The sequence below is a fragment of the Pristiophorus japonicus genome, chromosome 13 (genome assembly GCF_044704955.1).
Source record: "Pristiophorus japonicus isolate sPriJap1 chromosome 13, sPriJap1.hap1, whole genome shotgun sequence".
NCBI classification, from domain to species: Eukaryota; Metazoa; Chordata; class Chondrichthyes; family Pristiophoridae; genus Pristiophorus; species Pristiophorus japonicus.
The window spans coordinates 116,384,499-116,398,491 of NC_091989.1; the positions used below are offsets into that span (position 1 = coordinate 116,384,499).

At 42.8% G+C, this 13,993-nt stretch overlaps 2 protein-coding genes across 4 annotated transcripts in view; both read left to right on the plus strand.

Annotated features, from left to right (window-relative positions):
• The window catches only part of tmppe (transmembrane protein with metallophosphoesterase domain), a 35,006-nt gene extending 25,475 nt beyond the window's left edge, over positions 1-9,531 (plus strand). Inside the window, exons 5-6 of one of the 3 annotated variants that reach the window (XR_011596349.1) lie at positions 796-1,009; positions 7,534-7,621. Coding sequence is in view for 1 of the 3 variants with exons in the window: in XM_070897915.1 (XP_070754016.1) it covers positions 7,534-7,724 (191 nt within the window). In the remaining 2 variants the exon portion in view is untranslated. Of the gene's footprint in view, positions 1-795; positions 1,021-7,533 lie in introns of all 3 variants that reach the window. The other 2 variants (XR_011596348.1, XM_070897915.1) reach the window with 2 other exon arrangements.
• A 1,550-nt stretch (positions 9,532-11,081) lies between these two features.
• Positions 11,082-13,993, plus strand: part of tgm2l (transglutaminase 2, like) — a 46,066-nt gene continuing 43,154 nt past the window's right edge. Inside the window, exons 1-3 of the mRNA XM_070896904.1 lie at positions 11,082-11,094; positions 11,324-11,503; positions 11,952-12,194. Of these exons, the coding sequence (XP_070753005.1) occupies positions 11,082-11,094; positions 11,324-11,503; positions 11,952-12,194 (436 nt within the window). The remainder of the gene's footprint in view (positions 11,095-11,323; positions 11,504-11,951; positions 12,195-13,993) is intronic.

Consider the following 13,993-nt stretch of genomic DNA (forward strand, 5'->3'; position numbering starts at 1 on the left):
GGACTTGAGCACATAAAACTAGGCTAACATTCCAGTGCTGAGGGAGTGCTGCACTGTCGGAGGTGCTGTCTTTCGGATGAGATGTTAAACTGAGGCCCCGTCTGCTCTCTCAGGTGGATGTAAAAGATTCCATGGCACTATTTCAAAGAAGAGCAGGGGAGTTATCTCCAGTGTCTTGGCCAATATTTATCCCTCAATCAACATAACAAAAAAACAGTTTATCAGATCATTATCACATTGCTGTTTGTGGGAGCTTGCTGTGCGCAAGTTGGCTTCCCCATCACAACAATAACTACACTCCAAAGGTACTTCATTGGCTGTAAAGCGCTTTGAGACGTCAGGTGGTCATGAGAGGCACTATATAAATGCAGGTCTTTCTTTCAGGGGCACACTGTTGCGGTATGTTCCTGGTATATCCAGAAACATCTGATTTAAGTGCCAGCAACTCTTGCTGTGCTGCCCCAGGCCACGTCTGTTTAGTGTTGGGGAGAGTGGACTTTGTTATGGAGTAGAAGACCTCACTGAATCCACACTTGCCGATGTGGCTTAGCACTATACTGAGTTCAGAAGAAACTGATGGATTTAGGTTACAGGCTGGAAGCAGGACTGCAGTGCTCTATCCCAGAGCAGATATAAGCTGTGTGAAGCATTGAAGCTATCAATAATGGCAAGTGTATCTTCTCTTCCATGCAGAGTCCTGCTTTTCCAGTCATCCTTGCAACTTGTTTAACAAATTAACAAATCAAGGGGCTCAGGGTCTGTGACTGAAGAGTTTATGTGCCTTGTGGTTTACAGGTGACTGCTTTTCTTTTGAATGTGGAGGAGGGGGACCTTTGTGAGAACGGGAACTAGGAGTGGAGGTAAATAAAATGTGCGGCAGAGAAGACCCGAGACCGGAGGAGGCGGACCTGTGCGAGAACGGGAGCTGGGAGCAACTCAACAGAGGCAGAACTTAAAAATAACATCACAGTATAAAAAGTGATGTCGGCACAATGGAAGGAGCTGATTGGTGAGTAGCTGGTGAGTGTTTTTTTTTAGGTTTTAGGTTTATTTCTGCTAAGTTAGTTCTTCGCCTATAAAATAGAGACATGGCAGAGTAGCTCAGTCCCGTGGAGTGCACATCCTGTGCCATGTGGGAAGTCCCGGATGCTTCTCGTGGCCTAGACGACCAGGTGTGCAGCAAATGTCGCCTGCTACGGCAGCTCGAGATCCGTGTTTCGGAGCTTGAGCGGCCGCTGGAGTCCCTGCAGTGCACCCGCGAAGCTGAGCACTTCATGGATAGTACATTTCTAGAAGTGATCAACCCGCAGCTTAAGACTGTGCCGGCAGAGAGGGAATGGGTGACCGCCAGACAGAAGGGGAGGACCAGGCAGGTAGTGCAGGAGTCCCCGGAGTGCATCACGCTCTCCAACCAGTATTCTGTTATGGTTCCTCTGGGGAGTGCAGCCAGAGCCAATTTCACAGCACCACAGGAGAGCGGGCAGCAGGAGAAGAGTGGAAGAGCAATAGTGGTAGGGGATTCAATAGTTAGGGGAGCAGACGGACTTAAACTAGCTTGGCAGGGGGATGGGAACCTGAGAGTAGATTCAGAAGGGAGAGAAGCAAAGCTGGAATTGGAAAGCAGAAAATTAGAAAGTGAATTTGGAAGGTAGAGGAAACAAAGGCTAGAAATAGACAACAAGGGAGTTTGGTAGTGCTAAATGGTGTATACTTCAATGCAAGAAGTCTAAGGAATAAGGCAGATGAGCTGAGAGCACAGATAGACACTTGGGAGTATGATATTATAGTTATTACTGAGACATGGCTGAAAGAAGGGCAGGTATAGCAGCTCAACATTCCTGGTTACAGGGTTTTCAGACGGGCTAGAGAGGGAGATAAAAAAGGAGGGGGGTTTTAAATAAATAATTACAGCTGTAAGGAGGGATGATATGTTAGAAAGATCATCAAATGAAGCCATATGGGTTGAATTGAAGAAAAAAAAGGGACGATCACACTGCTGGGCGTGTACTATAGACCCCCAAACAGTCAGAGGGAGTTAGAAGAGCAAATATGTAGACAAATATCTGAGAGATTCAAAAATTATAGGGCGGTAATAGGGGATTTCAACTACCCTAATGTTAACTGGGATAAAATTAGTGTGAAAGGTATAGAGGGTGCAGAAATCCTAAAATGCATTCAGGAGAATTTTTTTAGCCAGTATGTAGCAAGCCCAACAAGGGAGGAGACAGTTCTGGACTTAGTTTTAGGGAATGAAGCTGGGCAGGTGGAAAGGGTATCAGTGAGAGAGCATTTTGGTGCTCGTGATCATAATTCAGTTAGATTTAGGGTAGTTATAGAAAAGGACAAAGATAGACCAGGAATAAAAGTTCTCAATTGAGGGAAAGCCAATTTTACTAAGCTGAGATGTGATTTAGCTAAGGTGGACTGGAAACAGCTACTGGGAGGTAAATCAGTGTCCGAACAGTGAGAGACATGCATGGAGGAGATTGCGAGGGTTCAGAGCAAGTTTGTCCCTTTTAAAGAAAAAAGGTGGGACTAACCAAGCTAGAGCCCCTTGGATGTCAAGGGATATATAGGGTAGGATAAAGAAAAAAAAGAGAGGCTTATGACAGATACCGAGGACTCAATACTGCAGAAACCCTGGAGGAGTATAGAAAGTGCAAGGGTGAAATTAAAAAGGAAATTAGGAAAGCAAAGAGAGAGCATGAAAACATTTTGGCAAGTAAAATCAAGGAAAACCCAAAGATGTTTTTATAAATACCTGTACATTAAGACCAAGAGGACAACTAAAGAAAGATTAGGGCCTATTAGAGACCATAAAGGTAATCAGTGTGTGGAGGTGGAAGACATGGGTATGGTTCTTAATGAATACTTTGCGTCTGTTTTCACAAAAGAGAGGGGTGATGCAGGCATTGCAATCAGGGAGGAGGAGTGAGAAATATTAGATAAAATAAACATAGTGAGAGAGGATGAATTAAGGGGTTTAGCAGCTTTGAAAGTGGATAAAGCCCCAGGCCCGGATTAAATGTATCCCAGGCTGTTAAGAGAAGCAAAAGCGGAAATAGCAGAGGCTCTGACCATCATTTTCCAATCCTCTCTGGCTACTGGTGGTACTGGAGGACTGCTAACGTTGTACCGTTGTTTGAAAAGGGAGAAAGGGATAGACCGAGTAATTACAGGCCAGTCAGCCGAACCTCGGTGGTGGGAAAATTATTGGAAAAAATTCTGAGGGACAGGATAAATCTTCATTTAGAAGGACACAGATTAATCAAGAACACTCACCATAGATTTGTTAAGGAAAGGTCGTGTCTGACTAACTTGATTGAATTTTTTGAGGTAACAAGGAGGGTTGATGTAGTGTATATGGATTTTAGCAAGGCTTTTGATAAGGTCCCACATGGCAGACTGTTCACGAAAATAAAAGTCCATGGGATCCAAAGCAAAGTGGCAAGTTGGATTCAAAATTGGCTCAGAGCCAGGAAGTAATGGGTGATGGGTTTTTTTGTGACTGGAATGCTATTTTCAGTGGGGTTCCGTAGGGCTCAGTACTAGGTCCCTTGCTTTTTGTGGTAGATATCAATGATTTAGACTTGAAATATAAGGTGTATGAATAAGAAGTTTGCAGATGATACAAAAATTGGCTATTTGGTTGATAATGAAGAAGAAAGCTGTAGACTGCAGGAAGATATCAATTAACTTGTGAGGTGGGCAGAACAGTGGCAAATGGAATTCAATCGGGAGAAGTGTGAGGTAATGCATTTGGGGAGGGCTAACTATGCAAGGAAATACACATTAAGTGGTAGGACACTGAGAAGTGTAGAGGAACAAAGGGACCTTGGAGTGCATGTTCACAGACCCTGACAGTAGCAGGACAGGTAGATAAGGTAGTTAAGAAAGCATACAGAATACTTACCTTTATTAGCCAAGGCACAGAATACAAGAGAAGGGAGGTTATGCTTGAACTGTATAAAACACTAGTAGTTAGGCCACAGCTAGAGTACTGCGTGCAGTTCTGGTCACCACATTACAGGAAAGATATGATTGCACTAGAGCGGGTACAGAGGAGATTTACGAGGATGTTGCTGGCACTGGAGAATTTTAGCTATGAGGAAAGATTGGATAGGCTGGGATTGTTTTCTTTGGAACAGAGGAGGCTGAGGGGAGACCTTATTGAGTTGTATAAAATTATGAGGGGCTGAGATAAAGTGAATAGGAATGACCTATTTCCCTTTGCAGAGGGGTCAATCTAGATTTAAAGTAATTGGTAGGAGGTTTAGAGTGGATTTGAGGAGAACTTTTTTCATCCAGAGTGGGTGGGGGTCTGGAACTCACTGCCTGAAAGGGTGATAGAGGCAGAAACGTTCACCACATTTAAAAAGTACTTGTATGTACACTTGAAGTGCCATAACCTATAAGGCTATGGACCAAGAGCTGGAATGTGCTAGACTGGATAGCTCTTTGTCAGCTGACGTGGGCACGATGGGCTGAGGCGGCCTCCTTCCGTGCTGTGAATTTCTGTGCCACTTCTGGTGACACCCACTATTGCATCGGTGGTCATTGATCAGTTTGAGTTTTTCTCGGTATCCCGAAAAACTGATGAGGTACAAAGAGGCTGGAAGCACAGTGAGAGACCCAGAGCCCTTGCACAGTCCTTGACTTGATATCAAAGTGGAAAGGCCATCATGATAGTCGCAGGTTTAATTTGCTCTCCCCAGAATAATGTTGTGATGAGTGTTAAGGTGACTGGTGTACTTCTGTCAATGCAGACTAGTCACTGAGGAGGGCAAATGTTCAAGATCATTTAACAAGTGATCTTCAGAGTGTAGCCTTTCAGAGCAACAAGCATTTCCTGCAGGTGTTGTCACTTTTGTGAAGAGTGAGGGTCAGTTGTTGTATTTCACAAACTGTTTGTAGCTTTGAGTCATTTATTGAGTTTAGAAATATTAATTTTGAGCCAGTGGCAGTTAGGAAAGAATGTGGAGGGGAGAGAAAGGATCCCACTGCGGGTTTAAACAGCTTTATTTTAAAATAAAGTGTTCATTTCACTGGGACAAAGAGACTTCTTTTTGAGAAACCTAAGTTAAGGGACAAGACCCATAGTGCAGTACACCACAGTTAAAAAGAGTAGGAGAGAAGACAAAATAAATGTCGAAGTACTGGCTGAATGATGCCAAATTTGGGTTTATAAACATAGATTGTAGGGTAAAGGAAAGACTGAAGGAGGCGAGGAATTTCATATTTCAAGCTTCTAGGAAAGAATAAGTTATCATAGGAGTCAATGCAATGAGTCTTGATTTCAACAGAGGAGGAGGGAGAGCTTCAAGAATAGGGTATTTGGAACTTAAATTAGAGAGGAAGACCTGCTGTTAATCATGAGCTGTGTTCTGAAAATCAGACACTGAGGATGATATTTGTATGCCCATTGCCCTGTTATGCTGGAAAATGGGACAGTAGTCAGACAAACGTTTTTAAAAACCAAGACCCTTTCATTGGCCACCCAACACCCTCCTGACTCCATTTTCGAGCGGGCTTCAAAATGGGTGACCTTGCTCCTGCCTGAAACAAGTGAGAGCCTTATTTCAACACTTAAATTGGGCCCCTACGTGAATTCAGTGGACCAATTAGCGAGGCGTGCATCACACATGCCCTGCCCATTTGTCCCTGGTGTGGAGCAGGCGCAATCAGCAGTCCTTAAAGGGATCACTGCAGGCCACTCCTCAAACAGGCCAAATTAATTAAAATTGCCCCCTATATCTCCAATTCTCCCCATGATCCCCAACCGTCTTCCACTCAAAATGCTGATACTGGCTGTACCAGACTGCTGGGAATAGCCGCCTTGACTGGCAGTGGCCTCATGTTTAATAATAGAATCTAATAATGTCAGAATATTTCTATGCACTGAAATGTGACAGATACTATGGCGGGATTACATACTGCTGCTTACGTAGCGCTGATTTACAGATCCACTCCTCACACTGATTTCACACATACTGACATAATGACTTCTCTATGGTTGTCAGCATTCAGACACTAGCATCAAGTGCCTATTAAGCTAAAAATGACTCGAAGAACTGCACTCTTGTCCACCCATTCGGCCTATATTAAAGACTATAATTATGTTTCCACTATTGCTAAATAATCTATGCAACTAAAGATCTATTATTAATTCACCTCTTCCCCCATATTATAAAGGTTTAAATTTGGAAACGGGATTCAGCTGTCCCATTGTGCAGTTAGCAGGAAAATATATTGGCCCAGAAATTCCACTTTCTCCTTCCCTCGGGCATTCGACTAGATTTTAGAAAAAAGATGCCCACCTACCTGAAACTGTTGCGCACACGCGAGATCCCTCTCCTGACTGTGCGTTGGGACGTGCGCAGGCCTGGAGCTGGAGTCACATGTCTCTGGGCAGCCAATCAGGTGCAGTATATTCTCCTTCATTGTAATAGGAGTTTCGTAAGACTGAGTCAGTGGAGGCCTCAGGACCGGGATCTCTCGTGGGCCTAGCAGCTTCAGGTAAGTGCGCTTTTAAAAAATGTTCTCTCGATCCTCTCGCGGGAAGCAGCCGACCAGGATTTCTGGGCCATTATTTATGATGTGTAACTAGGAATGCCTGTAGATGCAGGAGCATTGCTCTCCTCCTGATTGGGAGTGCAGTGCTTTACTACTGGTGTTATTGGGCTCTTCTGCCCCCTGACCCCTGGGTTGGTTGATGTAGAATTTATGAACTTGACTAAATCATTAGTTTAATGTTGCATTTATATTAAAGCAAGAACTTGCATTTATATAGTGCCTTTCACAACCTTGGGACATCGCAAAGCGCTTCAGAGCCAATGAATTGTATTTTGAAATGTACTCACTGTTGTAATGTCGGAAACATTTCTGCTTGGATCTCCTGGTGTCGTGTAACCTGTTCTATTTGCATGGTGGGCAGATTCTGCAGCAGCAGCAACAACTCTGTGCATGTGCCGCTCTGCGAAGGTTTGTGAATTGCAGTTTCTGTTTCTGGCCATGACCTTTCCTCCGATGGCTGACGAGGGTCTGTAGAGGGCAGTAAGTGGGAAATCACAGTACCTGTACTGACCTGTGGGTGTGGATTGCTCACTTGGCTGACTCAGGGCCGGAAAGAATGGCAACTAAGGGTCTTCACAACTTTGGTCACAAACTGCTTTTGAATGGTCCTCCTGGGATCATCCCATACAAAGCTTGCTTCTCCTATGGCTTGTCTCTTGTGAGTTCAACTCCCTTGTAAATAGAATGATGATTGCATGAAATCCAGATGTATGTCGATACACGGTGAGTATATACAAGATTGGTTGCAAGCGCATCACTCACGAGGGAAGAAATCTAAAACATTTTGAATCTACAAGGCTAATAATGCACTCTGTATCTGTGAAAAGTCTGTGCATCATTGGTGTAGTGAGCATGTATTCACCACTTTGATTAAATTATTTTAATTCTGAAAATCTTCCTGATTTAAAATTATTAGTACAAATTTAATATCTAATTTATTTCCATTATTCCTTTCAACAGGTCATACCCATGCTGGACAGATTTTTCCTCTGTCAATTGCTGCTTATTTTTTGAATTCATATTTTGAAGGTCTTTACAAAACTGGTGAGAACAGTTTCGTGTACGTAACTCCTGGGACAATTTACTACGGGATTCCAATGAGACTTGGAAGCAGAGCAGAAATAACAGAAATCGTTTTTAAGACTGGTTAAACTGGTTATCATGCTGTAGGCCCACCTTTTAATGACCATGAATGTTATACATCGGTGTGTTTTGGGCAATGAGTTTCAAGAATGCGTAGGTAATCTGCTTGTATGATGATAAATCTCCCGAGTTAATTGTTTTTGAGCAGATCTATATACGTTTTGCTAATGACTGCACAATTGTCACTGATTGATCCCTTTTAAGACTGCAGTAGCAGTGGGCGAGGAATAAACATCCTTGCCCATTTTCTGTGGTCTCTAGGTGACATGGGTGACCTGTGTTTGAGAGGGTGGCTCCTGGCCTCCGTCAGTGATGATTTGAGGAATGAGTCAGAACTGCCTGTGAATGACTCTCCAGTCTTCATCCACTCAGTGCCAACCTCCAGGAGCGGCTGAGTCCAGCAACTCGATGTGTGGAAGATTCTGGGTGCAAACCCACGCCTCACCAATCCATGGCACTGAAAAAGTGTTAAAAAATAAATGGATAATTTTCAGTGCCTATTACGATGTAATCTTGCTGTGCGTTTTTTATTCTCACTTTGCTGACCTCCATTGAAGTCTAAATTAAATTGCCGGTATGTTGTTCCCTAGTTTTGTATGTTAATTTTTCATTCGAATTTGTTATTTGTCAAAATTACCACAATTGTTATTGCAGTTTATTAATGTCCTAAATTACTGGTAATCTTATGAATTCCTCGACATGTGACGTTAATTACTGTATTATTCGACTGAAGTTATGTAAATGTTAGAGCGACGGTTCCTCTTCTCTTGAAGTGATTTCTAAACATCTGTCCTGACTTAATACCTCTGAATATTGTTCAATCTCTGAGAAATGCCTTGCAATTTAATCACAATATGTAACATATTCCATGCTTCCTGAATGTTAAAGCCTGTTAATACTGTATTATCGTTGCATCTTTTAAGAAGATTTTTGTCATACCATTCACTTTTTGAGAAAGTGTTTGCCACTTTAGTTGGTCATATTTAAACTTGTGTAAACTTGTCTCTTTTAGTGCCTGCTGGAGTTTGCAGTTGCTTGTCCCCTGCAACAAGCAGTCTGTGAACATCTGAGTAGAATTACCTGACTGGATGTTTTAAATCCAAATGAAGAGCTCTCAGCAACCAGGCAAAAGCATAGGGAAAAAATGAGAAGAACTACAATCTACTCCTGGTCACTTGAAGTTTTTTTTTTAAATGCTTAAAATTTGAATTATCCAATAATTTGCAAGTAGAAAAAATGAGAAATTGGTGCCAAAAAATTGAATTATCAGCTGATCTGAACGAAGCAACTTTGAATTAAAGATGTACACTTTTAGTAATTTTCAACAGTTTAATCAACCAATAGAGTGGGTGGGAGAGGAAAAAATGAAAAACCAGGAATCCTGTAAATCTGAAATAAGCTCGAAATGCATAGCAAGTGAAAGTGCAAAGATGGGTGAATGTCTCAGATACTACATCTTTCATCAGGGCCTGGCTGTTACTTTCAGAAGAGACACTTGGTGTTTTTAAAGCAGCTTCATTCCTTTTTTTGCTGTTAGTCGCCCTCAGTTAGGTACAGAACACAGACATCCTTTGTGCACCATGGGGAAAGCAGAATAAACAGACCTAATCTAATATTTGGACGTAGCAAAGTTCTGGCACTACAGCATTTTTTTTTAAAAGACATCGTTTAGATTGGTTACATCTAAAGGCTGGTCCTGAAATGCTGTGGAACTTAACAGTGAACCAAATATGATTAGCAGAACTGTTGGATTTGTGATCGTTTTATCCTGTGGAATCTTGTCCTTTTCTGTTTAAAGATTAATAAATTCTATTCTACCAAAACAAAACGGCGTTTTCCATTTCCAAAATGGGGTTTGTTACCGTTAATCATTTAGCCATTTTGGAAAATTGAGGTGACGTCTGTGAGCTGGATGTTAATAAAGTTAGACACTCCGTGATAATAAGGTACGGTTGAGGGTGTATTATCTGATAGTCTTTTTAAAAGGGAAGAGTGAAGCACATTTTAAGGGACCAGTGATATTTAAGGTGGCATTGCTGGCTGGCTGGAGGATTTGTCATCCTTCAGTTTCTACTGCTAATTTGCCAGAATAAAAGACTGAACACAAACCATTTGAGACCCATAAGGATAATCCTGCTGCCCCAGCAGGGGTAACCTTTCCAGATTAATAGTCTGAGCAGTCTGCAGCTACCCTTTCTTTCCTATGGTCTTGCACTCTTATTTCTCAAACAGCGTACAGTAGGATGCATTTATTCACCAACTTCAGCCTTGCATCAAAGCAGTTTCGATGTAAACACAGAAACACATCGGTGATTTGACTCCCTGTTGCCTTGAACACACAAAAGTGAAACTCTTTTTCCACCCTCCACCCCAATTTGGGAGATTCAAACATAAAATGCAGTTCTCCTGAGCAGTGTAAAGGTAGTTTTCATTACCCAGCAAACCTGAGGTTGATTTACTCTCAGTGGAAAAAGTGGCCGAGTTGGGGCAGGGGGTGGGGGGAAAGAGAGGGGAGACAAAGTGGGTGGGGTGGGGGGGGGGTGTAGAGGGGAGACAATGTGGAAGACAGTTGCTTTGCCACAGGGGTGAATGAGGTGGAGGGGGGGCGGGGTTGCAGGGAGAGTCACCAGCTCTACTAATGCTGTGACAGTCATAGCTCCCAGCCAAAGGCTGCAAGCAGATTGCCTTCCCACCTGCCCTATTGGCTATGAAGTGTAGGATGGGGAGCAAATATTGATGCTATTTTAACAGAGTGTGATGCACAAAACTAACTTGGAACTCGCACTGCTGGATTGTGATGTTTTGGAGCGTATTACTAAAATCACTTGGCTCTCATTAACAGTCCCATATGTGAATTTCCCTTGTACTTCAAATATTCTCTTGTCTCTATTTATAACCAACACAAATGGATTTTCAAATATTTGATTTATTGGGTGCTTGCAGATGGAGGTGAGTGCTGCTGTTAGTGCAGAAAGAATTGCTCAGGAAGTCTTCTGGTATCATGCCAGGAGAATACCCAGCCCACCAACACCTCTGTGAGTGAGTGTGTGTATGGATGGTTTCTCCTTCTCCAGGCTGTGCTATTCCAACCTCATTGGCTGCCAGTGTTGATGTTAAATTGAATTCTGAGGGAGTGAAATTGCATGAGCTTTTCGTTTCCCCTGGGGGAATTCCTGTGTCAGTCAATGAGGCAAATGATTACTATAGGTCCCTTTGTGCACACGTGGAACTGATGGGCATATATGTTGGGGAGGTTGTCACTTGAGATGGTATCTGGATGGACATGAAACGACACCTTTTCCACCTGAAGAGTGGAGCGCAGCAAGCTAAAGTGGGGTGGGCAGCTTCAGTTCTGCATAGCGAATATGGCAACAAACGGTAAGATTTAAAATACGACTCAGTAACAAAACACACAATACAGTTTAAAATTCATTTTTCTGAGTAAAATGGTTACTTAATAGAGGAAAACGATTTGCGATAATTCGATTTATTAAAGATTGTCGATAATTAGTTTTATAGGAAACTCTTAAATTGTGTTTTATTACCCTGTAACCACTTTTATGAATGGAACGGTTAAATGTAAACGTTGAATGTTTTCCCATAGCAGACCTGTTCTTGGGAACGGTGGACATGCGGTGTGAGGCCAACAACACTGAGCATCACACCATCGGAATTGACACGGGCAGGCTACTGGTCCGGAGAGGGCAGGAATTCCGCCTGAATGTGGCACTTCAACACCGAGCACTCCTGAAGGGCGAAGACCAGCTCGCAGTCCTTCTCGACACAGGTTTGTGATGGGATTGCATTTCAGAACTAACTCGTTCAGACTCTTCCCCCGTCAAGTGTTCACAGGACACCTTTCCTTTGACTTGCAGTTTCAGGCTGGTCAGTTTCCATGTTAGGGATGTATTTCTGGGTCTGGTCTAGAAAAGCGTTACTGTTTTTTAATCGGTGACTCCTCGTATATGTAACCTTCTCTCCCGCCCTATTCTACTTTGATTTAAAGATAGATCTAGCAATTTTTGTAAACCGAGAATCGGAGGGATGATATATTTAACATCTGGATAATGAAATTACGACGGAACATTTAGTTAAAAGTATAAAAAGTATGTAAATCGAATCATTGATTGAATACAATTTAATTTCGAATCAAACTTTGATAATCTAGATGTGACTAACTTTCAGTGTAAAGTTTTCAGCCCCATGTACTTGGATAATTGTGATCATCTGTACAGGACCCGCGCCATCAGAAGCCGACGGGACTCGAATTAAAGTGCTCAACTCCAGGGTGAAGTGGGATAGATGGACATTCAGTTTGCAGTCGACTCCAGGACACGTCCACCTGGCTGTGCACAGTCCACCCAGTGCCTGCATCGGCCACTATAAAATCCATCTGATATTCTCCCCGAATGCAGGGCAATCCATTCAACAGATCACTGCAGGAGATTTTCATCTTCTCTTCAACCCCTGGTGTCAAGGTAATTGTCCGCTTAGCCTTTGCGTAAAATATATGCGTGCTTGTCTTTGAAACGAGTACATTTAAAAACAATTGATAGCTTATTTATCTCCAAGGAATACTCATATCTTAAACGTACAATAGTTATTTTTAAGCGTATATCTGTGGTTTTCATGTTTTTCCTGTGGGGGTGGAGGGGAACTCCCCTTTAAAAATTCTCAGTCAAAACCCCGCCAAATATCCACTCACTCCCAAGAACCCCCGACCTAACTTTGGAAAGAGGATGTCAACTCCCCAAAGAAAAACTGTAATACAGAAGAATATATAATACAGAATTTTCCAAGCATTGTGCTTACAGAAAAGAATATTACGGGTCCCACATAGACAGAAACCCAATGATCTTACTGACTCTCAGAACCCACCAACAGTTTGCAAACCTTGAGTGTATTGTTTTACCTCTAATCTGTTAGTTGATAGTATCTAGTCTGAGTATCAACATGTAAATGTTACTTTTATTGACTGGAAGTTAACATTTGTTAACATTAATAATTGCATGGTAATGTTCACTGTCCTACTATTGCACTATGATAAGCAGATCTTCATAACTGAATAACCCTTTTTACTTAAAGATCCAATATGCATTTTGTAACTAAAATGTCCAGCACGTTCATATTAAGCTGTGCAAAATGGAACTTTGATAGTTTTGCCAGAGCTTCTCCTCAAATAAACAAGAATTTAACTGGAAAAAGTTAGGAAAGAAAAAATGTGGCTGTTGGGGAGGATATAGAAATGTTGGTAATAATTTGTTCTGGGAGGAATCCACCGTGACATTCCTGCCAGGCGCATCGAGTGCTCTGTGAATGTGGCACTTGTGAGCTGCGAATCCAGTAAAACAGAACATTGCTGTATTTGTTTTAGTAAAACACCCTTTTGCTTTAGAATGATGATATTGAAGAAAGTAAGAATATGCATTTATTTTGCACTTTTCACATCCTCCGGGTGTCTCAAAGCATTTCACAGCCAGTGAGTTACTTTCCAAGTATAGACACTGTTTTAAGGGTGGTCAAGGCAGCCAATGTGTACACAGCAAAGTTCCACAAACAGCAATGGATAAGTGATATTTATTATCTAAAGAAAATGAATTAATTAGTTCAGCTGTTTGCTGAGTAGTTGCTGGTTGTGTTTTGCTAAGGTTTAGAGTTTATTTTTGCTTGATAGCTCCAAGTCTAAATAGAGGGATTGCAGGGCAGTTCAGCCCCATGGATTGTAGATCCTGTGGCATGTGGGAAGTCCCAGGTGCTTCCCACAGCCAGGAAGACCACATGTGCAGGAGATGTCTCCAGCTGCACCAACTCGAGCTCCGCGTTTCGGAGCTTGAGCGGCGGCTGGAGTCACTGCGGTGCATCCGCGAGACTGAGAGCTACGTGGATCGCACATTTCTAGAGGTGGTCAGCCCACAACTTAAGAATGTGCAGGTAGAGAGAGTGAGTGACCGCCGGACAGAAGAGGAGGACTAGGTAGATTGTGCAGGAGTCCCCTGAGTCCATCTCCCTCTCCAACTAGTACTCTGTTCTGAGTACCGGTGGGGGCGATGGTGCCTCTGGGGAGTGCAGCCAGAGCCAAGTCCACAGCACCACGGTTGGCTCAGCTGTATGGGGGGAGGAGAAAGAAGAATGGAAGAGCTATAGTAGTAGGGGATTCAATAGTAAGGGGAATAGACAGGCTTTTCTGCAGCCGTAGACGTGACTCCAGGATGGTATGTTGCCTCCCTGGTGCCAGGGTCAAGCATGTCACCACGCAGTTGTAGGGCATTCTGGGGGA